The sequence below is a fragment of the Mastigoproctus giganteus genome, chromosome 3 (genome assembly GCF_048544385.1).
Source record: "Mastigoproctus giganteus isolate SK-2022 chromosome 3, ASM4854438v1, whole genome shotgun sequence".
Taxonomy (NCBI): Eukaryota; Metazoa; Arthropoda; class Arachnida; order Uropygi; family Thelyphonidae; genus Mastigoproctus; species Mastigoproctus giganteus.
Window position 1 is genome coordinate 140,377,200 of NC_143577.1, and position 25,910 is coordinate 140,403,109.

At 36.3% G+C, this 25,910-nt stretch overlaps 1 protein-coding gene across 1 annotated transcript in view; it reads left to right on the forward strand.

Annotated features, from left to right (window-relative positions):
• Positions 1–23,727, forward strand: part of LOC150088290 (uncharacterized) — a 53,222-nt gene extending 29,495 nt beyond the window's left edge. The window contains exons 3-4 of the mRNA XM_090370105.1: positions 341–420; positions 19,401–23,727. Coding sequence (XP_090226231.1) covers positions 19,414–23,727 — 4,314 coding nt within the window. The 5' untranslated portion in view covers positions 341–420; positions 19,401–19,413. The remainder of the gene's footprint in view (positions 1–340; positions 421–19,400) is intronic.
• Positions 23,728–25,910: the final 2,183 nt, after the last annotated feature.

Below are 25,910 nucleotides of genomic sequence, written 5' to 3' on the forward strand. Positions count from 1 at the left end.
ACAGAATCATAGCTACCAACTTGTAATGGAGAGTGTCTTTTTTTCTTCAATTTAACCCATTCTCCATCTCACTTTCATAATATAGTGAGAGGCAAAGAATTACCCATCCTTTTGCAAAAATTCAGTTTTTTTATCATCTTTTCTTTTAGCAAAATAATAGTACAATTATGTTAAAATTGTGAGTTTCAGTTTATTTTTGTTAGCAAATTGGCCATCAGGTGTGTTAGTCTACATTGCAAAATAAATATGGTATTCTCTTTAATGTGTTATTTCTTTTACTGCTGTTGAATGTGTTATTTCTTGTACTGCTGTTAAGCTGTCTTTAAACAATGTCTTTCAGTATGATTCCAAAGAAATACAACATAAAAAACCAGAAGACATATTGCACAACTTTTTTGGTGTATTGTTAAATCTAGAAAGGTAACATTTTTATCCTATATACTATATATTTTTTTCTATTTCAAATGCAGTGTAATCAGAATTTGTTAACAAAGAGAGAAATGCCAAAATAGATGTATCATTCTCATAGGGATGATTTTATACTTGTTGAATATTAATTTGCAGTTTTGTTATGGAACATAAATCTTTTTTCTGATCAAACCTGAAAACATATATGATTCTGCTAAAAAACTGTCTGATACTTGGTGTTGTTAATGTGGCTGTTATGGTAACTGAAAACTCCAGTAGCAAGGCTATTAAAACAGAAGATTGGCAATAATAGGCTGTATTAGCAATGGCCACATGGTGCAAGGAAGCTTATGCTGCACCAGCCAACAAAAAAGAAAAAATTAATAATAAAAGCAAATAAAAAAAAAAAATAATTAATAAAAAAAACAAGGAAATAGATAACCTATGCATTTCCCTCTACCCATAAGTAACTGTCCAGCTGACCTTTGAATTTCCTCAAACTGTCAGCCTCTACCACCCATGTAGGGAACTTATTCCAGTAATTTATAACTCGCTGTCGAAAATAAAACTTCCTACAATCCAGTCTAAACATCTCCCCACAGGCACCTCCGTAGCCAGGTGGGCAGGAGCAGCAGTGCGTAGCACACGCTTCTTGATTAGACTGGGGTTCGAGCCCGTGACCACCAAATATGGAGGATGCGGAAAGGTCAGGGAATGACCACCGCATATCCCGGAACAATATGGCCTTAGTTGCTAATGCTCCTAAAAACCAAATAACAACATCTCCCCACGTAGCTTGAATTTATGGCGCCTAGTTCTAGAATCATTTATAACCGTGAAAAGAGGCGGTGATCAAGTCTCCTCTAAGGTGTTTAGTTTCCAAGCTCTGCACCCACATATATGAAGTCTTTCCTCATATGGATGCCATTTTGCCAATCTCACCAGGCGAGGTAACCCATCTTTGGACCTTTTCACCATTCTCCATCTCACTTTCATAATATAGTGAGAGGAAAAGAATTACCCATCCTTTTGCAAAAATTCAGTTTTTTTTTTTTTTTCATCTTTTTTTTTGCAGAATAATAGTAAAAGTAAGTTAAAATTGTGAGTTTCAGTTTTTTAGGTGCAGTCTCCATACTTGAACACAGTATTCTGAGTGTGGTCTAGCAATAGCCTTATACAATGGGATTATGATATCTTTATCTCTACTGGCAAATATTCGATAAATGATTGATAGGACATCATGGGCCTACCTTGCAACCTGTGTACAATGCTCAGAGAACTTCCTTTCTGACCGTGCCATAACACCCAAGTCCATTTCTTCCACTACTGGCTTTAGTTCAACTCTACCACATGTATAAGTTATTTTGGGGTTACTGTTATGCAAGTGTAATACTTTAAATTTTGTTGGATTAAAGCATAGCAGTGTCCACTGATTACCACTCTCTGTCTTCTTCCCCTCAACCACCCCCTTTATCCATAGCAGCAATTTGCCTCCAATGCCATACTGCTCCAATTTGTGCAGCAGTCTTCCATGTGCAACAGTATCAAAAGCCTTTCTGAGATCCAAGTATATAATATCAAAGTTATTCCCTGCATCAAGCTCTTTTGTGACTGCATCATAGTATCCAATCAAATTGGTCAGGCAAGACTTTCCCTTAACAAAACCAAGCTGTGTCCGAGCTATAACTGAAGTCTTGTCTAGATGATGTGTCTTGTCAGTGCTTCTTTAACCAGTGCCTCCATTAATTTTCCTGGAACAGAAGTTAAACTCACAGATCTATAATTACTTGTGTCAGTGTTTGATTCTCCTTTGTGAATTGGGGTAATATTTGCACATCTCCAGTCTATGGGTACATCCCCTGAGTCCAAGGAAGCTCTCATAATTATGGCTAAAGGTTTGCTTACTTCCTTTGCTGCCTCCTTTAATATAACTGGATAGATCCCATCCACCCCGTGTGCCTTTCTTGTGTTTATCTTCAACAATTTCTCCTCCGATTTACTCTCAGTTATTACAAGATTATCTAGCTTACTACCAGAGTTGAATACGCTTCTGGCATTCCCCTTCCTGAATAACTCCTCATGTGTGAGTGTTGATGCAAAATATTCATTTAGTTTGTTAGCTACCTGAGCAGGATCATCAACAGTTGAACCATCGATATTAAGTGGACCAATCTGATTCATCCCTTTCTTTCCAGAGTTTACATAAGTAAAGAACTCTTTGCTGTTTTTCTTTGCATCCTATGCCAAAGATTTTTCATAATCTGCCTTTGCCTGCCTAACTTCCTTTGTGACTTGGTTACAGACCAGCTTATCATAGGCTTCTGTGTCACGTGTTAACTTATATGTATCCCATGCATTTTTCTTCTCTGCCATGTGTCTCATTAGTTCATCTGATATCCATTTAAGCCTAAACCTTGAACAATATTTCTTAGTTGATATGTAAAGCCTAGTAGCTTCCAAGATAAGTTCTTTGGATGCTTCCCATTTTGAATTAGCTGTTGGTAACATCATCAGTTGGTCCCACTGTATAGAATTTAAATACTGTCTCAGTCCATCGTAGTTGCCTTTCATAAAGGCAACTACGATGGTAGTTACCTCTTTGAGTAAATCCCACTGCAGCACACTGTGATCACTGCCACCTAGTGGTTCCTTTATCTGCAGATTTTTAATGCAAGAAGAATCACTACTGATAATAAAATTAAGAGTATTACTCCCTCTAGTTGCCTCCCAAACATGCTGTGTAGAAAACAATCATCCAATAAATCCACAAAAGCCTTGCTAGTGTGTGAGTAACCAACCTACAAATTCCAGTCATTATCTGGGAAATTAAAATCCCCCATTATAAGACTCTCTGATTTACTGGCCCACTGTATTTCTCTGTAAATTTTTCTTATTATACTCTTCAGAGTCATTAGGCCTATAGCACACTACTACTCTGAATTTTGATCTCCGAATTCTTATGTCACACCAAACTGACTCGACACTGCACTATCCAGCGATGTCGACTGGCTTCACTTCCTTGAATTTTGTGTTTCTTAATAGCATAACCCCTCCTCCCTTCCTATCCTGTCTGTAGATGTTGTACTCACCAAATTCCAGTTCTGCATTCCTTATATCTGTGTGACACGACGTTTCTGATATCCAAACAATATCCGCCTTTGATGCTTTGAGCAATACCTCAAATTCATAAAATTTATTTACCACACTCGTAGCATTGTTGTACACGCAAGTATACATGCACCTGTTCCTATTCTTAGCTACCCTAACACAATCCATTGTTTACTTGTACCGCAATGACTCCCAGCAGTCTCTGAAATATCCTGAATTTTGCTTTCCGGGCTTCTGCTCATTCCAATAGAAGCAGTGCAAGAATCACTTTCACATCTGCCAGTGGCTACTGTTAATCTATTAGTCCTTGTTTCCCCCCAAGCTAGCAGTTTTCAGACCCATCTAATACTGCCTCGATAGCATCAACAAATATTCTTGCACCCTTTCTTTTTAAGTGTATCCCATCACTGTAGAAGCAGTCTCTCCTGTTAACATGTACAGACCAGGCTGAAAAAAATTCTACCTCTTGAGCCTTGCACAATCTTTCCAGGGCCGAATTGATTGACAAGGCTCTCATCATATACTCTCTTCTATTGTGTCTGGGCTGAATTGCAGACGCTTTCAAATTCACCCTAATTCACGCCTTTTTTTTTTTTTCAACAGTGACTTGTTGAGTACTTGTTAAGTAATTCTGCCGGTCTCCAACTCTTAATATCATTAGTGCCAACGTGTACAACTATATCACCTTTTGTGCCCTTAAAAGATGATATCCGCTCTACAACGTCATCAACCTTTGCCCCTGGCAGACATACTTTGATCCTGTTCCACCTATCGTTTTTACAAAGCATGTTCCCCATTTCCCTGACAGTAGAGTCACCAACAACTCCTAATTCCTGTGGGACCAGTGCATTCTGCCTTGGGGGTTGCCGCTGTGTTGCGTGATGATGTGGAATGTTGGGTCCACTGTTGTTTTGTATATTTATCAATGATATTGAAGAAGGTATATCAGGCTTAGTGTCGAAGTTTGCAGATGATACAAAGGTTGGCATGGTTGTTAATGACAGTAGTGGCAATGTGCTACTGCAACAGGATCTAGAAAATTTGGGCAGATGGGCTAAGAAGTGCCAACTGAAATTTAACCTTGACAGATGCAAAGTACTGCAGATGGGTAGAAGTAATCCCAGAGAAACGTAACAACTGTGTGGTACTACATTTAAAGTGGTAGAAAATGAAAAAGACCTGAGAGTAATTGTGCAGTCAGATATGAAGTTTTCTGAGCAATGCAGACAGGCTGCCAGGGTAGGTCATGGGGTTTTGTCGATGATATATATAGGAATTTTGCTAGCAGGGAAAAGGAGGTGATTGTCCCTCTGTATAAGGCAATGGTCAGGCCACGCCTTGAGTACTGCGTACAGGTCTGGAGGCCTCATTTTATGAAGGATGTAAATTTGCTTGAACATGTACAGAGAAGGGCAACAAGATTGGTGAGGGGAATGAAGGGATCCTCTTACCAAGAGAGGCTTAAGTTCTGCAAATTGCAGTGGCTGGAGACTAGACACCTGCACGGTGATCTGATTGAGGTGTATAAGGCCTTGGTTGAGCACACTGAATTCTGATGGGATCCTTCCACTTGTTCAGATTATGAACTTAAGGGGGCATAAATTGAAATTAGGAAAAGACAGATGTAGAATAGATGTGCGGAAATTTACCTTTAGCTAGTGGGTGATTAATTGCTGGAACAAACTTCCATCTGTTGTTGTGGAAGTTGATAGGTTAAATAAATTTAAGGAGGAACTGGACTGGCATTTGGAGGGAATGGTGTGTTTTTTTTTTTTTTTTTTTTTTGGCTGATGCTGCATAAGCTCATACTTGCTTTCTTGCATCACAAGCCACTACTACTACTACTACTACAATTGTCTTTCCTCAATTTGCTGTGTCTGAACTATAACTGCAGTCTTCTCTAGATGATCCTGCATCGCTTTCCTAACCAGTGACTCCATTATTTTCCCTGAAAAGAGGTTAGACTAACAGGTCTGTATAATTACTCGTGTCACCCTTTGATCCCCCTTTGTGAATTGGGAGATACATTTGCACATCTCCAGTCTATGGAGACCTCCCCTGAGTCCAGAGAAGCTTTCATAATTATGGCTAAGGGTTTACGTACTTCCTTTGCTGCTTCCTTTAATACAACTGGATAGATCCTATCCAGCTGGAGGTGCCTTCCTTATGTTTAACTTCAACAATTCCTCTTCCACTTTGCAACACCCTTTTGTCCCCTTTACCAGTTAGCATTAGCATTAGTAGAGGCATATGATGCCAGAAAGCAAGCTTATGCAATATCAGCCAAAAAAAAACACTGTTCCATTTCACCCCTCCTTTAGTTCGAAATACCTTTCCTGCTGAGCTTTAAATTTATTTAGGCTATCAACTTCCACAACAAGGGACGGAAGTCTGTTCCACCAACCAACTACCCACTGGCTAAAGGCAAATTTCCGCACATCTATCGTACATCTTTCTTTCCTCAATTTGAATTCTGAGCAAGAGGAAGAATCCCATTGGCATTGAGCATGCTCAAACCGTTCAAGGCTTTATACACCTCTATCAGTCTTGTTGCCCTTCTCTGCACCTGTTCCATGTGATTTACATCCATCCTAAAAGGAGGTCTCCAGACCTGTGTGTGTACTTAAGATAATGGGGATTAACTATTGTCTTATAAATTGGGATAATCATCTCATTATCCCTGCTGGCAAAATTTTTGTATATCATCGATAAAATCCCATGAGCTGGCCTGGCAGCCTGTCTTCACTACTCAGAGAACTTCATATCTGACTGCACAGTTACCACCAAGTCTTTCATTTTCCATAACCCTGTTGGTACTCTAATTTGAGATTACTACTACCCATATGCAGTAGTTAATGACAGGGATCAAGCATTGTACTGCAACAAGACCTAAATAAATTAAGCAGATAAGCTGAAAAGGGGCAATTGAGGTTACATATTGCTAAATGCAAGGTGTAAATACATGTGGGTAGTAGTAATTCCAGAATAATGTACAGATTAGGTGGTACCATACTCAAGTGGTAGAGAACGAAATAGACAACCTGGGGGTAATTGTACAGTCTGACCTAAAGTTCTCTAAGTATTGTAGATATGCTTTCAGAACCGCTCATGGGATCTTGTCAAATGATGTATTGGAAGTTTTCCAGTAGGGACAAAGAGGTGATTATCTTATTTTTCAAGGCAGTGGTTAGGCTACATCCTGAGTACTGCATATAGGTCTGGAAATGTCATTTTAAGAAAGATACGGATCTCTAGGGAAGAAGAGAAGTGCAACAAGATTATTCAAGAACACAATGGGATACCTTGCCACAAATTGTTGGAAATTAGGCACTTGCAAGGACACCTGATTCTCCTTCAAAACTATTTAATGTATCAGTACTTTGAATGGCCTGAAGTATCAGTTGAATGTATCAGTAGTTTGAATGGCTATATCTAGTCCATTTTAAGGTTTTAAACAGATTGAGTAAATTTAATGACAATTGTATTCTAACCTTTTCTTAGACAATGTACACGAGGGAACATAAACTGCAATTGAAAAAGAATGGCTGCAGGATAGATATGTGAAAATTTAATTTCAACCAGAGAGTAATAGATTGTTGGAATAAACTACCGACTGGTGTTGGAAGTGGGTATTTTGAATAAATTGAAGGAAGAATTACACATATTAGATGAGATGGACAGATGAGCACTTGAAAGGTTTTTTTTTTTTTTTAGGCTGATGTTATAATGAGCTTGCTTCCTTGCATCATTTGCTAGTACACTTACTACTGCTAATATTAAATGACACTTATTTATTTAATTAATTGTTTATTGTTGTATTGCAGATGATCTGGATTATCATTTCCTTTTATTTATTTATTTTTGCTTTTGTTTATGCAGAAAAGGTTTGGAATTAGCTAATTTTGGGAAATATCTGGGAATTTTTGGGAATTTTAAAAAGATGGTTTTGTTAATTACAATTCACCATTAACATCTGCCATTGAAAGACTTTTCTAAAAGAGAAAAGTGCTACACTTTTCTTCACTACACTACTAGTCCAATCTATCTAAAAAAAACAATGAAATTCTGGAGAAATGTTTTGTGCTGAAGTTGGACAAATTTACAGAATATGGATTAGATTGCAGCAGCATACTCAGTACATTTATGTACTAAAAAAAAAAAATTAATGAGGACTACATCAGTTTAATAGGTTGACCATTAGGGATTTAAAGAAATATTTGGGGCTTACACACCTATACACACAAAAAATTGCCTTTCCTCTAATTATAATTTCAAATGTTTTTTCCTTTTATTATGCAATTGTCACACGCATTTCAAATAACAATGCAAATAAAGCTGTATTCATTAGTTTAAAATTTAAAAATTATTCTTTAATTACAAATAAATTTATTTGAATAATGAAAAAAGTAACTTTATTCTTTTCAACAGAATAAGTTTCATTTTGAATAACAAATTATTTTTATTTGCGAATAAAATAACCACTTTTTATTTTTTGTTATTTTAAATAAATTTTGTTCAGCAGAAAAAAAAAAAAAAGAAAAGGAAATAATAGTTACCAGATTTATTTATATGACTTTAATGAAATATGGAGTAGGATATTTTAGATATTTTAGGATATCTAAAAAATCCTACCTTAACATTTCGTGAAAATCCCCCCACTGGGAGTCATATTGTGAAGGCAATAGGGTCCTTATGCATACAAAGGTTGGTCAAAACATTCTCAGAACATGTTATATAAAATGTATCAATAAATTTCAGAATAGCTTAATGTTATAAAATAACAAGAAAAAAACCTATATCTTAATATCCTATGCAGTTTCTAAAATTAAAATTTTTGAGTTAGTAGGCAGAGAAGAATGGATATCCAGAAAATTGAGCATCATCTTCATGAATGACATTTTTGACCAAAGAGGACAGATATGCTAAAGAAATCTATGGAAGAGTGACTAGAATGTTTGAGGAAATATCTTTAAGTTATGCTACTGTTTCTCATGATGGTTGCTGGAATTTAAAGGAGGATGAGAGTCACCTGAAGATGATGCAAGGTCTGGTTGGCCATCTGAAGCAATTCATTTCTGAAAAAACAATTGCCATCATTGGAGAATTTTATAAACCAGAAGAATTAAAGTGTCTGAACTTGAGAAAGTTCAGACATTAATTCTTAACATTAAAGTATTTAAAATTTACATAGAAGTGTAATACAGTCAGTTCTCGTATAACACGTGTTTACACTACATGAATTCGATCATACACGATTTATAAATAGGGGAACGATATCTTATATAACACAAACCGAATTCACTAATGCAGATTCGCCTTTGTGTTCACAAGAAATGGTAGTCGAAGGCAGAATCGCCCCAACCGAACGCAATACGATAGGAATGAAAAGAAGATTCTGAAAATGTATTTATGTTTTTTATATCAGTGAAGGGGAAACACATTTCACCATAATAACATAAAACCCAACACAATTCCAGCTATCGGTATAATCGCAAATGCAATTAGATCGAGTTTATAACAGATTCCACTAGCAGAAACGCAACTGGAAATTGTTTTTATTGTTTTATGGTAGTAACCCCTAGAAATGTGCTTTAGTAAATTGTGAGGTGTTAATAGTATATCTCTGCCTTTATGGTGTTGTTTATTCAGTTGCTACACGCGCGCGCAGCTTTGTTTATGTATATCAAGCGTGCCTCCTCGTTTTTTATTGTGCTTTATTCCCTAAAAATGAGTAAAATACTTAAAAGGTGGGAAAAGGAAGCGTCCTGGTGAAGACACTGCAGATTCAGAGAGAAAAAGAAAAGCAATATCGATAAACAGAGGCGGACTGGATCAAAAATTCTTATCCGGGAAAATTTCTAGTGGCCTCATACTATGGTTTATGGCCAAAATCACAGCGGTCTCCGGCCCACCGTGGTTTCCCCGGTAAGGCTTATTGCCAGTCCGCTTCTGTCAATAGAGAAAAAATATGAAATTATGAAACGCTTTGAGCGAAATGAAAGACCATGTGGTATTGCATGTGCTACAGACCTAAATGAGGCAATGTTGAGAATTACAAAGAATGCAGAGAAAATAAAAACAACTTTCATAGCAGGAACAACTCAAAGTGTAATTAAAATACATTAGATTAAGACACAAAGAATTGGAAGAGATGGAATGGCTGTCATCTGTTTGGATAGAAAACCAAACAAAAAACAAGTTTGCTTACGATAAAAGCAAAAGCAGTAGCAGTATTTTATTACATAATAGTCGTAATAAAATACTTACGTATTTTATTACGATTATTTATTGTGTTTGGTAATGTTTTGGTTACAAATGTGTGTTCAATCTTGGATGGTCGGCACCTAACCCTATTTTTCCCATAGGGCCTGTTGTTTATATTGCAGCATTTTGCATTGCACGAGGGTTTCTAGGAACACAACTATCGTGCTATACGAGGACTGACTGTACATGCATATTTGGGAATGTCCTAGAAATCTTTACATTTATGGCAAGCATCCCAGGGTGAAGCCATCAAAAGAGGATTTAAAATTAATTATTGCTAATCATGGTAGATTTTTGTGATCCTGAATCCAAATTAGAAGTCAGTGCAGTGGCAGCAAGAGATATCCAACCCAACCCTGAAAATGTTTCAAACCCAACCATCAGCTAGAAAAGTTTTGGCTTTCGTTTTGTGGGACAGAAGAGTAATCATGTTAATTGATTACCTTATACCTAAAACACAATAAGAGAGGAATATTATGCCTTATGGCAAAGTGAAAAGCTGCATTTCAGGAAACAAGATGAGTAAAGTTGGGTTATCGGGTTTTGATTCTCCAAGGTGCACTGTCTTGGAGAAGCAAACCCCCATGTACAAAGCCTGGATTGCACAGGCTAAAATTCATGAATGGGGATTTGAACAATTTCTGTCTGCCTCTCATATAGTTCAGATCTGGTACCAAGTGACTGTTCTTTGTAAGCAGATTTTGTCTTATTTTCTGTTTTAAAGATGATGAAGAGTTAAAAGTAGCTGTGGAAGCCTGGTTTGGTTCCCAGGCTTCAAGCAAAGAATTAATCAAAACTTGTAGATTTTTTTTTTTTGAAGGATTAAACTCTTAGCAGCTTAAATACAATGTGTATTTAACTAAATAAACTTAGTGAGTTTAATCTGCATTGTACTTAAAAAAAAAAAAAAAATTGTACCTGTCTTTTATACTCTGTTCTCACAACTGTTTGACCATCCCTTTGAATGTGAATAGACCTAAAAAGAGGTGTCAAGATGGCAGATAAGAAATTATCTTGGGAGATCTCTGTCATGGAGTCTAATTATAATGATACCCAAATTGAAATGAGGTACTCTATTTGATGGGATGATCCTAATAAATGAGGATTATGAGGGCTATGAGGATTACAAATGAATGCAATAACGACTAGTTATTGCATTCATTTGTAAGGGAAAATAACTAGTCATTATTTGGAAATAAAGACTAGCTTGGAACAGTTAGTAACTGTTTCAAGCTAACTGCAAAGCTTGGAACAGTTAGTAACTGATTTATTATTTCAATCAGATCTTGCTTGGAGACACTGATCCTACTAAGTCTGGACAAACAAGAAAGTCATTACCCGAACATTTCTGTTTGTTTTCCCCCTTCTTGATCAGTGCTTTGATCAAGAAGAGAGAATTTAACTGAAATAATCCTTTTTCATTACTTAACATTCTTGTCTATATAAGAACAGTACATTTCACTTCACATACTGAAAGAGTTGCAGCAGCTGAAGTAGGATGTGCTCTGTTTCAATTTCAGAATTCAACATTCCCCTTTGGAAGGGGAATGTTGAATTCTGATTTCCCTTAGGGAAATTAGCTTTCCAAAGCCAGTTCATGATCCAAATGTTTTGAAAGAAGGCAGAATTGATGAACTCAAGAACGAGTTTGCTTGTTCCTTGAAATGAGCAAACTTTTTTTGAGAAGTCTAGGTCTTCAATCAAATATACCTTGCATCCAAAAAAAAAGAAATTTGCATGAAAATTTATTTTATCAACAGTTTTCTAATCTTTCATTTTGGAAATTGATTACCATAGCTGACTAAACCAGAAGGATGATTCTGACTTAGTCACAGGCATTTCATTTTTACTGCCAAGGTTGTGGAGAGTCTAAAACAACAGAAGGAGATACTATTATTTTGCTCAGTGAGAAAGTAATTTGTCTGCATGTGACTACCTGTTGTAAAAGTTCATTTTAAAAAATGAATGTTCTTATAAATGCTGAGGTAGCACAAATTTCATCAAATGGCATTGCATCAATTTCGAATTTGAAATTTTTTGTGGACTAGTTTCCGGTACTTCTTGGTGTCATTAAATACAGCAATACCCCACGTAGCACTGATAATTGGTACTGAAACTGTTCAGTGTTATGTGAAACCATGCTGATTGAGGTATATTGAGGTATATTAAAAGGATTTGAAATAAAAAATTTTATTATATTTTAATTTTTTTATATGAAACCCCCAAACATGAGAGGTATTAGAACCAGTTCATGATCTTAGTACCGTGCTTGGGTTGGAGGTTGAGAAGAAGAAAGAATATATTTGTTGACATTAGACTTGAACTTCTGTAGACTATAATTTTCAGGAAAAACGTATGAAGGAAGGTTGTTCCAGAAAATGGCAGTTTAATGAATAAATGAGGAAGGTGAGAAGTTGGTTCTTTGAGTTTGAAGTTGGACAGTAAATGGATGTTGGCTGGTGGCGGCACTTGTTCAGACTGTTTTGAAAGAGACAGCGGGAATTATAGAAGCCAATTCAGAAGAACAGTGCCCATGGAAGTATCTGTAGAAAAGGCATGCAGCAGAAACAGTACATCTGTGAAACAGCATGGAGAGACTGTTAGAGAGGAGTCATTAATTAACCTAACTGCCCTCTTCTGAATGGAATCTAGAGGCCTGAGAGAGGTTTGGGGGGGGCATTGCCCCAGATGTGGGAACAATATTCCATGGTAGGGCAGATTTGCAATTTGTACAGAATGAACAGCTGTTTGAAAGAAAAGTAACGCTGAGAGCGAAAGAGAAACAAAGTTTTTTTAGATGCAGAAGAAAAAATATTTGTAATGTGCTTGTATCAAGAGAGATTAGAAGTTAGGGTAATCCCCAAAAGAGATATATCATTTTGCCTAGAAATTGGAGTGTCCCCAAAGATAAGCATAGGAGCAGAAGAATCCTTTTTGCGAGATATAAGACAACACTGAGTTTTAGAAGGATCAACTTAGTTGATTTCAACTTAGTTGAAATCAACTAAGTTGTCTTTGACCCACTGTAGAATTACCTGAAGATCAGCATTTAAGGAATTGTTTCAAAGAATCAGTATTTCGAGAACATAAAATTGGTAGCGGATATTTGAGAAGTTGAAGCTGATTTGAGCAGAGCAAGGATTCTCAAAATGGAAAGTGGCATGCAATGTGCTATCATTGGCAAAACTATGGATAGGATTTCCAGTCAATGGAAGAAGGTTATTAATATACAAGAGGAAAAGAGTGGGGGGAAAGAACTGAACCTTGGGGTGACACCAGCATTAGTGGAGAACTTAGAAGACAAAGAGCCATCTACCTGAAATGTGGCAGTGAGCAATCAGAGAGAAAACTGGATAACCAGTTACAAAAAACAGCTGGCAATCCATAAGATGGAAGCTTGTTTAGAAGACCTTTATGCCAAACACGATCGAAAGCCTTTGAGATGTTAATAGCAACTGCTTGTGTTTCACCAAACTTTTCCATTGAATTAGTCCATAAATGGGTAACATAAGCCAGAATATCACCATTGGATCGACACTGACAGAATCCATACTGGCAATCGTTGATCAGACGAAAGGTTTCTAGGTAGTTTAAGAGTTGGCGGTTAATTGATTTCTCCATTACTTGAGAAAGAGTAGAAGTAACTGCAATGGGACGATAACTTAATGGGAGGGACTTGTCACCCTTTTTAGGAACTGGCTGGATATGAGCAAATTTCCAAGCAGAAGGAAAAACACCTTTAGAATAAGAAAGTGAAAAAAGGCGGCAAAGAATAGGAGTAAGTTCAGGAGTACAGGTTTTGAGAACAAGTGGAGAAATACCATCGGGAGCTTTCTTAGCATCAAGATTCGTCAAAATCCTTCTGACATCCTTTTGACGGAAGACCACAGGGGACATTGAATGGGGCATGTTGGGAATGGTGGGAGGTGTTTTACCAAGATCATTAATACACGAGTTGGAAGAAAAATGGGATGCTAGCAGGTCAGCTTTATCTTTGGATGAAGTGACAACAGAACCATCTGGTTTTGACAGAGGTGGTAGTAGAACTGGGAAAAAGTTGCGGCCAATAGCTTTGGCAAGAGACCAGAATGCTTGGCTACCGTTAGGGCAAGAAGCAAGTTTACTACTCTTAGCCTGTTCAAAATTAAGTTGGACTGATTAATGACTATATTAATTAATGACTGGACTGATTAATGAGCATACATCATCCTGCCATCGCAGAAAGGAATCGACATTGTGGTAAAGAGGAGTTCGGATAAGATGCCACCTTGTGAAACTCCCGCATAGACTGGTCTATGGAGGATCTGACTGTCTGTATGCAAATAAATGGATTGCCAAGTTAATAGGGACTGCAGGAACTTGAGCAGGTTTCCTTTTATTTGGAAGACGTGCCGCAGCAGACGTAGTAGAGCATGTACATTGAGACTGTTTCTGTTTGCCATTTGCCAGTTTGTCTAGGTTCAAATATTCTAAAAATATAAATTCCATTACTAGATATTGATTTATAGATTTATTGATATAGATATATTTTTACTCTGAATACCTATATTCAATATTCTTATTAAATTTCATTGGGCATACGATTCCTTTGGTAAGGGTGTAAGGTGTATTTAGTTTCAGACGGCACCAGGGATTCCCCCATCTCCGTGTAGTTTTCATTGTGGGTGTACCAGTTCGCTGGAAATGCCAGCTGCTGGAACCCTGCCGTGGCCCAACATTGCCCCATGGAGGCAGACCAGGAACCCAGTAGTTTTAGTTTGACTCTGGCAGGTCCTGCCACCTAATTTCCTGAGATTTCAGTGGCTACAAAAAAAAAAAAAAAAAAATGGCAAATCGCTGAATAAAATGGAAACTTATTGGTAAAAGTTAATATCAATGCAGTTAGATTTGTACTTATGAATTTTGATAGCTGTGTGGAGCGTACGGTGTTTAGGCAGAGTAGGGGAGGGAGACTGAAGGCTGGAGGGAAAAGACGGAAATGTGGGGTCAATAGAGAAGGTGACCTCAGAGTTGGCAGTGGAGCATCCCGATGCCCCACCAGAAAAAAGGAGGGCAGGGGGGGGTTCTTCCCCCTGCCAGGGAGTGTGAAAGGAAAGGCACCGTGCTGGGTGCGGTACAGGTCATCGTATGGCACCTTTGCAGTGTTGCTGCATTTGTCTGGTCCGGTGTAGTCTGTTTCTTGATGGCTTCATTCCTGGAGTACAGCTCAGTCCAGTGGGTGTGACAAGTCATGTTACACGACGGCAGTATCTCTGCCGGCTTGTTGGGTCTGGCTTACCACAACACGCTCAGGTCCAAGTCCCCTCCAAGTGTGGTTTGTCTCTTCTTGCTTCGTAACATGGCTTTATGGTGCCAGTCCAGTGTCCCTTTCTTGTGGGGGGGTTTTCCCCATCTTTGTTCATTGAGTTTCGTGTTGTACTTGGCTGGATATGTCTCTGCTATCTGTCATTTTAGCCTGAGGTTTTTCTGTTTGGTAGATGACTATTAAGTCTTGACATTAATAGCCATCTACCAAACTGATGGATGGCTATCAGATTGCTATTAATGTCTATCTGAGAAAAACATTAATAGCCATCTTGGTAGATGGCTATTAGTATCTTTCTTCTGGAGAAGAGTTCTTGGACATAGTGGCTGAGGGCTGTAGTTTAGTAGGTGGTGTTCCTCATTGTTCGGTACTTATTGGATCCTTGTGATTAGGAGGCTTCTAAGGTCCTCATACAACTCACACTCATGCATAATATGCTGCCATGTTTCCTGTCCTCCACAGGTACAGCCAGAGTCTTCTGTGAAGGGCTGATTCTTGACCGTGAAAATTGAATTTGCGAGAAATTCTCCTAATCGCTGCTTATTCATCGTACCCCGGTGTTCTGGTGTTGCAGTATGTCAAAGGTGAGGGGGCAGTTGACATCTGCCCCCCATAAGGATTTTCTGCCCTGCTTTGTTTGATTGTATGGTCTGTAAGTAGGCTGTGGCAAAGTCAATTTCAGTTCCCGGTGGCGCCTCCGTAGCCAGGTGGGAAGGAGCAGCAGTGCATAGCACACGCTTCTTGATTAGACCGGGGTTCGAGCCCGTCACCACCAAATACGGAGAATGCGGAAAGGTCAGGGAATGACCACCGCATATCCCGGAGCAATATGGCCTTAGTTGCTAATGCTCCTAAAAACCAAATAACAAACAAACAAACAAACAGTTCCCGGTCTGCAGTAGAGAGTAATCGCATAGCTTCCTACAGAGCTTATGATATGGGCACAGGTGGCCCAGGGAATGCATAACTGGGGAATTTTTGTAACTATTAGCTCCGGGTTCCTTATCAATAGGGCTGCCCAGGGAGTATCTTCACTATTTGCACTATTTTATAACTGAGTGGATAGCCTTTAACTTGTTTATGGTGGGTGTATGGTTCAAGTACGATGATTTCTTTGGTATTCAGTTCAATAAATATTGTAATATATGTTTTACAGACTGATGATTTGATCTGATCCGATGCTCTTTTTATATTTCACTAATTCTCTGTTTCTCTAATTCTATTTTTTTTCTAAATTTTTATCACTTATTTATATATATAAGTTTGTATTAATATATTTGAAAAACCTTTTTTCATCCACTGTAACATTTAATATATATATGTATGTTATACCCAGATTGTGAAATTGACCAGTTCATGAAATGGGCAAATTTGTGTCTATTCAGTGAACTGGCCTCTTCTCTTGCCCATTTTATGAACCGGGCAAAATTTTGATTGTGCCCTTCCCATTTCTTGAACTGACCATTTAATATCAAATAATTATATGATTGAACGTGTCTTAGAGTATACAAACTGTTTATTGCCTGAACTGCCACAAAAGTTGTTTAGACACTGTATAGACTACCAGGTTAATCTAAGCAAAAAAGGAATAAACACAGTGCTATCGAGGTAGTAGGAGCTGTGCTTGCAAATCACTGCCTTGTCACATCTCATCCAAACCAATGTAACTGTACACTGTATTTACAAATACGTATTTGAGGTTACTGTTAATCCCAACCTGCTAGAAAACTAAGGGAGAAAACTATTAATCCCAACATGCTATAAGACTAAGGGAAGTCTTTCAGAAATCCGCCACTTCATGAATTGGGCAGAATATAAACCATCCAGTTCGTTACCTGGGCAAGGTTTTACCTGGTTCATGAAATTGGAAAGAGGAGAGGCCACATCACGGATTGAACAAAAAAATTTGCCCATTTCACGAACTGGTCAATTTCACAATTTGAGTGTAACTTATATTCTGAATAATAATGTTCTTGTTTATTATTATTGTTATGTTATTGTTCAGCACGACCATTAGGTCAGTAGAGTTTACAATAAACATCAACATAAATGTTAATCATATTTAGCAGTCACGGGCTTGAACCCCGTCCACTCAAAGAGTGGACGGAGTTCAAGTGTGTTCGGGGTTCGGTGTGCTACTGCACTCACACTCCTGACCACTCGGCTATGTCAGACATCATGTTAAGATCTATTTCAGTAACAAAATTACCCAGTTCTTACTTCTGGTAAATGAAGTTAATAATTTGACATGAAATACAAATATACAAAGCTATACCTGTGTCACATGTTGATTATTTTCACAATTTATTCCTATTTTGATTATTCAAAACCAATACTACAAAGTACTTTCTCACAACCACCCATTAGTTGGACAATGTCTGAAGCAAAACTAGTGGCTAAAAGAAGTCAGACCTTAATACTTCATAGGTAGTAAGCTTAGGAGAAATTTTAGAAGGGAAAAGCTTAAACCATCATCTGGGATGATGATGTACAGCCTCTTGTGTTAGTTTTTCGTAGCTGTTTTTGGTACTGTATATGCCTATAACTGGCTTTCACTGTAATGGAATTATTTAAGAGTAATAGTGATACACTGCTCATCATAGAAATTGCCCCGCCAAAGAGTGCAATGCTTTAAGCTCAAAAAAGTGGTGATATAGATAAGAAATGATTGTTTATAAACTTAGCAGTATTTACTTAAGAAAATGCCTTGTATATCAGTATGGAGTATGGCTTCCACGAACAGCAATACAAATGGTCAGTTGTTATAGTATGCTGTTGAGAAGGTGATAGATCAACCAGTGAGTTATGCTTCTTGCACTTTTGCTATGAGTTGGGCAACAGTGATAATAGGAGATGAGCGACAGAGTTCAGTGAACATCCCTTCATATCTCAAATGTGTGATAGGTGACAGATCTAATGAACATGCAGGCCAAGGAAGCTTGTCCACATCATATAGGCACTGTTGGGATATGACAGATATATAGGTGGGCTTGCTAGAAAGTGGTGTGTTAGTTGTCTGGTGACACCAGGGGTTTCCCCTATCTCTGCTCTAGAAAGTGGTTTTTAGGATGGATCATAGAAAGGGTAAAAGCATTGGCCTTAGAGTGGTTTCACTATAATCTTTTGCCATATCAACTTGGACCAACAGTGAACAACTATATTAATGTGGCTCCCCATACCATGATTCTTGGTGTTGTCCTGGAATTTCATTCCCCAATTCAAGCTGGATTACCTGTCCTCAGGCACACACACACAAAACCATGGATTCTGTCTCCAAACAACTCTTCCTGTGCGACTGTAGATGCTGACAAAAATGGAATGGCATCAGAGGCAGACAAGACAACTAATGGTGAGAATGCAGCTCCATTTCTGTCATCAACATAGTTGCAGACGGGGATGGCATTACACTGTTGGAAATATGACAGATTGTGAATTGTCCTGTTGCTAGTTGGCATATCCATTGATTCTCCCAATCTGACATTCTTCTGGTGCAACTACTGCCCTGAGGACATTTTTGACTACCTTCCTGTATCCTATCCCTTATTACGGATTGTTTGGTCATTCAAAAGCCACGCGAACAGCAATTTGCCACATTGACCCTCCATCTTCTTCTGTCAGCCTGGCGGTTATCCTATCCTTTTCGTGGTCTATCAGCTGCACATAATGGCATTGTGTGTGTGTGTGTGTGTGTGTGTGTGTGTGTGTGTGTGTGTGTGTGTGTGTGTGTGTGTGTGTGTGTGTGTGTGTGTGTGTGTGTGTGTGTGTGTGGATTCTTAGACAGCCCTTATCTGACCACTTCCTGCTAATGCTTAACATTTCTGTGTCAGGGCAATTGCAGATACATTTTATATTTTTTGTTCTTTCCATGTCAATGAGTTAATAGATCTTAAGGTCTAAATAAATCTTACTTGGATTAACATGATTGACCCTTATATTCAAATAATTTTAGATTCCTGAATTTGTGCCTTTAGCTTTAAAATTACATTGGAAAGGACTGTGGCTACCCTGGATATTTGCATATGTGTATTTTTTTTTCTCTCCTCTGAACATCATTGGTGAACCAGCCAAAATCCTGTGTACCACCATTAGCCATTCATGTTTCATATTTAAGACTCAAACTGATATTAAGAGAAAGAAATTAAAAAACAAACAAAAAATAAAATAAATAAAAATAATAAAAAATTGAAATAAAATTTTAAATTTCAAAGATTATTTGCTGGTGAAAGCTTAGACTGGCAGATTAAACATTGAATTACTGAAACAGCTTATGAGTATTTAATTTTTTTATTTTTTATTTCTCTCTTTTTTGTTTTAGATAAAGGCTATTTATGATAATGGATACTGCTGGTGATCCTGAGGTAGTGGCTGATCAGTATCATGTATGCGAACAGTGCTGGAAAATGTTTCCAGATGCCAAAGCTCTTCAGATTCATTTTCATGGGTGTTCAGATCATAAAAAACTAGCAAATTCAGATATAGACATCAACGAAGAGAAGAATGTGGTAAATAAGCAGTGTATCTCTGAAAAAATTGAAGAATATGATACTCAAGATCATTCTCTTTTCCGAGGTTTTGATTACTCCAAAGATTCCCTCCCTAAAGAGTTATCTGCATCAGATCCCATTACAGATTACTCAGAGATGTCAAGTCCAAGTCATCTACCATGTACACAGCTCACTGTATCAAATGAATGTGTTACTGGCATAGAACATAAGAATACTCCTCAAAACAGTACCACATTGTGGAATAAGCATGGACTAGAATATTTTTCACAACCATCCGTTTCAACATCACAAAAACTGGAAAACACATCTGAGACTCTCCTGGTAGATTGTCTTACAGAATCAAGTAAGGTAAATCTTGGTTGGGCGTCATATGGTAGTTATAGTAGATCAAAATTTTTGACAGGTAATGAATTAAACAGGCTACCAAGAAATGCATTGTATTTCCAAGGAAATAAAGAATTTCATCGAAACAAAACTGTAGACTGTTTACAGCGTTCTGCCCCATTTTCGTGCAAATTATGTCTGACAGTTTTTACAAATTATACAAGTTTCAGGCGTCACTTACGGGTACATATTGATGGTAGGTGTCACATATGTGAGGTCTGTGGTAAAGAATTTTACCGTCGCTACTTGTTGAATCAGCACAGGATGAAAGAACATGCAAAACATATTGATGGTATGTGGCAGTGCCACTTATGTAATCTGAAACTGAAGGAATTAGGGATATTAGAAAAACATTTTCAAAACGTCCACAGTAATAGCAGAAAATGCAAATTAAATGAAAAAACAATTGAAGAGTTTATTCAGACTGATTCTTCACCAGTGGATGAATCAGTAAAGGCAAATGTGTCCGATAGTATTAATTCTAGTATGAAAGATTCTCATAAAGTTCAAATTCTTCATTGTCAGAACAGCGAAGACCTTTTGAGACCAATGGAGACCTGTTGTGATTCCTTGACAAAACAAGGGGAAAAACAAGATAATTTTGTTTGTGAAGTGTGCAATAAAGTATTCCTTCAGGCAAATACTTTTGTACAGCATAAAAGAATGCATTCAAAAACAAAAATTTTTATGTGCCAGTACTGTTGTCAGAGTTTTTGTGGTCCTGTCTCCTTTGCTGCACATAGAAAGAAACATATGTTAAATCCTTATTATAGTTGTTATATGTGTGGTTATCAGACAGCAAATGCCTCATTATTGAAAAATCATTTTATCAAGCATTCTTCAAAACTGAATAAGAAACACAGCTGCATGAAATCTAGTAACCTAACTTCAAATAAGATTATTTTCCGGAGACATAAGAGTGGTAACAAAAAACATGCTGGTTTTTGTAAATGTTGTAGAAAATTGTTTCTGAATGCACATAGTTATGGCCGTCATATGTCTTTGCACAGAAAATGTTTACATTACTTTTCATGTGGATTTTGTGGTAAGTTGTCTTCTTCCTTTCAAGAACATAAAATGCACCGCTCTTCTCATTCTATTTCACATACCTGTTCAAAATGTAACATCCCTTTTCTGAATAAAGACTTGCTCAATGAACATCTTTTAGGTTGCCAAAATGAAAAATCTCTTGCAGAGGCTCAAATTTTGCCAACTCGTCGTAGCATGCGGTTGATGAACAAAGCAAAGAATGCCACAGAGAATAGGAATTCAGTGGCAGTTAATAGTTATTCAGAAAATACTACAGGAGTGAAAAAGAAGGTATTAAATATGAAAGTTATGGATTCCTTAGCTCTTCTAACAATGAAAGAAGCAACAGTTAAAAAAAACCTGAAAAACATAGGTTCAACAGCATTTCTGAAACCATTACAAAACTCTCATGTACACAGGTCTCCAGTGAGTAAGTCAAAACTGATGAATTCAACGGCAAAAATGTTCGGAAAGACACAATTAAAACCCTCTCGAGATGTTTCTGTTAATGTTCCAGTGAATGCTATGAAAATGATAAATGAATTAAAGAAAGTAGATGATCCTTCCACTTTACAAACACAGATTTCAGATAAACAGTCTGTGTATCTTTGCAAAATATGTGATCGCACATTTAAAAATAAAGACAGTTACAGAAGGCATAATAGGATGCACTTAAATATGTATAGACATTCATGCCAATATTGTGGAAAATATTTCTTCCGCAAGGATCATTTACGTCAGCATGAATCGGGTATACATTCAAGGAATATTGCAACCCTTTACTGTTGTTTCTATTGCAAGCTGAGCTGTGGTGATTCCTCCTCACTTAAAGAGCATGTAATCAAAGTGCATAAAAAGCCACCTGTGCAAACTCGAATACCTGGAATGTCATTTTCTGTGGCACATGCTTTGTCCAAGGATTCTCCATCACATAAAACAGATGTTTTTGATTCTTCAAATATTTCTCACAAGCTATCATATCCTTCATTATTCAAAACTCAGCATGAACAGAAAATGTCATTATTTAAAAAAGATAGTAAAACAAAGGGTGTTACCAGAGAGGTAAATCATACATTTGCTAATTCCAGTTCTTCACAAAGATATAATTGCTTTTCATCTTGTCAAGAAAAAAATATATTAGCAACAAGTCAACACCAAACAAATTTACCTAAAAACTTTATTGCTAATGAGGACTTGTCCAATGAGAACAGACATGTTTTAGTAATTGGACAAGGTGAGGAGAAATCTAATTCAACTAAAATTAGGGAAAGTAGTCAAATCTATAAATGTGGAAGATGTTATATTTCCTTTAAGGATTTGCAAGGCATTTTAGATCATTTTCAGGATGTTCATGGTGTTGTTAAAATGAAACATTCACCAGAAGAAGATATGCAAAACATGAAACAGGATTGTATCAAAACCGGTACACCTCTGAAACCTTGTCCAAGTTTTAACACAACCAGAAAACCATGTTTATTGACATCTATAAAAAATGACATGACTTCAGACCTTTCTAAGGTAAAGAATTCCTTTATGCCTCTATCATTTGAGAATGATACTAATGAAAAAGTAGTGTCTGAGGACTGCATACTTCAGAGTGAATTTGTGAATGCATTAAGTACAGATGATGCTGAATCACTTTTATTTGAATCACCACAAGGTCCTTATAGGCGCTGCTCAAATTGCAATAAACAGTTTAGAAGTGTTAGTAGTTTAATCAATCACCTCTGTGAAAAGATGCCTAGGACTAGTTCACAGGCTGATCATATATGCTCTTATTGTCTAAAAAATTTTCAGACAAGTGCTGCTCTTTCAGCTCATGAAAAGTTAACTCATATGTTAATTGATTGGTATCAGTGTCTTGTATGTAACATATCTGGTCCAAAAAATAAGATTCAAGAGCATATGGTTACTCATATGTGTAAAGTTGGAAGCTTTGTTGTTGATGACAGTGAACAAAATTTTGAATATATATGGCCATACATATCTGGATTATCACACAAAGGAAGTTTGAATAAAAAATTAGTTAACTGTCAGGCTGAAGAGGATATGTGCGAAGACATTGCAGATTTTAACTTAACTGAAGAACATCCAATGAAAAAAGTTTTTTGTAAAGTTTGTAATAGGCTATTTACTTGTTTATCCGTTCTTTTAAGGCATAAATGTATAGCACGCAAGTTTGGTCGTGGCCCCTTTCCTTGTTGTATAAGTAGTTGTAGTTCCAACTTTGCCACCAAAGGAGATATGATAACACATATTAAAAAAGTTCATTATGATCCACTTCCCAGTACTGGTTTGCCTCTAAATGATTTATCTAAAAATGAAATTGGAAAAGATTTAAAACTACTTGATACCTGTGATGAAAGTTTTGAGAAGAAAATTAATTTTAAAAAGGGTTGTTTTGTGGTTAAACAAGAATCTTCTGAAATTTGCAAGAAGCTTCCAAAAGTATTATCTGAAGAGAAAAATAAAAACAGCACTGAAGAATGGGAAGAAATTACAGTTGAACCTTCAGTAGACATCCTTGCAGATCTTTTAACATATAATGGTAAGGAATTCAACAAAGGTGTTGAATATGACAATGATTCTGTAAAACCACCTGTGCATTCAGTTTTAAAAATAGGGGAGCAAACAGTCTATAAATGTAAGGAATGTGTGCAAATATTTACTTATAATAACTGGATTAAACATTGTCAGCAACATGCAGAAGAAAACATACTTTAATAAGGCTGATGTAGGTTATATTTGTTATGTAACAAAATGGTTCATCATATGTGTAAGCCTGTTGAAATAAAAAAAAATAATAATAAAATAAAATAAAAAAATAGACTATCCTGATACTTTTTATCACTCTTCTTTGTGATATACTTGTGTTGTCACTTTCAGTTTTCATGTAATAACCGTTTTCAACTTTTTTCCAAGATAATCATAAACATGAAAAATTAATAAACCTGTAGTAGTTTTATTGTTCTAAAGGGAAAACACAAATGGAAGGAATGAACAAAGAGTAAGTCTGGGGAGGTTCGAACTCGATAGTGAAAAGATGGTGGCAATCAGCTGTATGCGTTATAAAAGATTTTAAAAAGTGGTGAATTCTGTGTTATATTCATTTAAAATATCTAAAAAGAGGATATATAGCAGAATCTGAATAAATTTGTGATAAGGAGAGAACTGGATTAATTAATTTATCAGAGGCCTTAAGTTAAATCTGTTATTGCAGATTTAAAAAGTAGTTCTAAGGCAGATTCATTTGGAGCTCAAAAGAACAGTGAATGCCTTGCCAAAAAAAGGTAAATCTATCATACTCTGATTTGGTTTTTCCAAGGAAAACTACAAGAAATGACATCTTGAAGTACAAACAAGATACCAGTTCACTTGTATAAAAATGTTTCGTCCTGGACAGTTGGTTGGCACTATCAGTCTCATTTTTCATCAATTTAAAATATGTTAGGAGTTAATAAGTTAAACGGGGATACACAGTGTGTCATCATTAAAGAATAATTAAAGAAAATACTATTGCACCACATAAATTGAGATTAAGATCTACAATGGACATTGATGACCATGATCTACAATGGCCATTGATATTGGCTGCTGAGGTTTCTTCTTAGACGTCGAAAACTATCTCTTTTGTTGTATTGATTTATTGTTTTGTTGATAACCATCAATCTTTTAATAGTCCAAGCCCAAATACTTGTTAAATCTGTGGCTAGAGCAATTACAGTACAATATGTTTAAAATATTTCCAGGTCTTAGCCAACTTATTAATAATGCTTTGTAAGTCTTGAGCAAAATACTTTTACTGAAATATATTGGTTTACCTGTATCAAAATTACCAATGACATGACTGTCTCTCGAATTGTAAATACAGGTATGGAAGGTTTCGATTGAAGAAAACAACGAGTTCTAAAAATGTAGCAAAAGAATTCAGATTCACACCCTTTATTAAATTTTCCACATTTTTGAATATTTATTAGTATTAGTAACGGCCACATGGTGCAAGAAAGCCTATGGCTTATGCTGCACCAGCCAAAAAAAAAAAAAAAAAAATCCGAACAAAACAATGATAAAAACAAAAAATAAATAAATAAATAAAATAAATAACTAAATAATAATAATTAAAAAAAAAATAAATAAAATATAAATAAAAAGGAAATTAAACCTATCATCCTATGCGCTTCCCTTACCCGAAAGTACTATCCAGATGACCTTTGAATTTCCCCAAACTGTCGGCCTCTATCACCCATGAAGGCAACTTATTCCAGTAATTTATAACTTGCTGGCTAAAATAAAACTTCCTGCAGTCCAATCTAAACATTTCCCCCCGTAACTTGAATTTATGTTCAAATCCAGTTTGGTAAAGTACCTTTTCATCTTCCCCCATCCTAAAAAATGTGAGCTGATGAATAACTACTTACTTTTATTAGTTTTTTTTTTTTTTTTTTTGTAGTAGTAGAATTAAAAAAATACTCAATTTTTTTTAAAAAAAAATTCACTTGTTAAAAAAAATTAACAGGAAAAAAAAAGTCTTAAAAGTACATTGCTATCAAGTGTTAAAATAAAAATCAGTGTATAAATATTTAAAGTTATGATAAGTTACTGTACCATATTTCTAAAATGTGGGTTATTAAAATGTTATACAGTATTTCTTATAAGTATAGTATGAATCTATACTATATTCATATACAGTATGAATCTCTAAACAGATATTTTTACTTTTATAGTAATGTTTTGTCATTTATTTATTATTGACTTTAAAGTTGATATTTAAGTAAAATCATGCATAAATTTGCTGCTTCTGTGTTACTAATGTATAGAAGTAGCAAAAGTACAATTATTTATATAATGATTATTTTTGAAATAATTTTCAGCAACATTCATTATAGGGAAATTTCATTACAACAGAT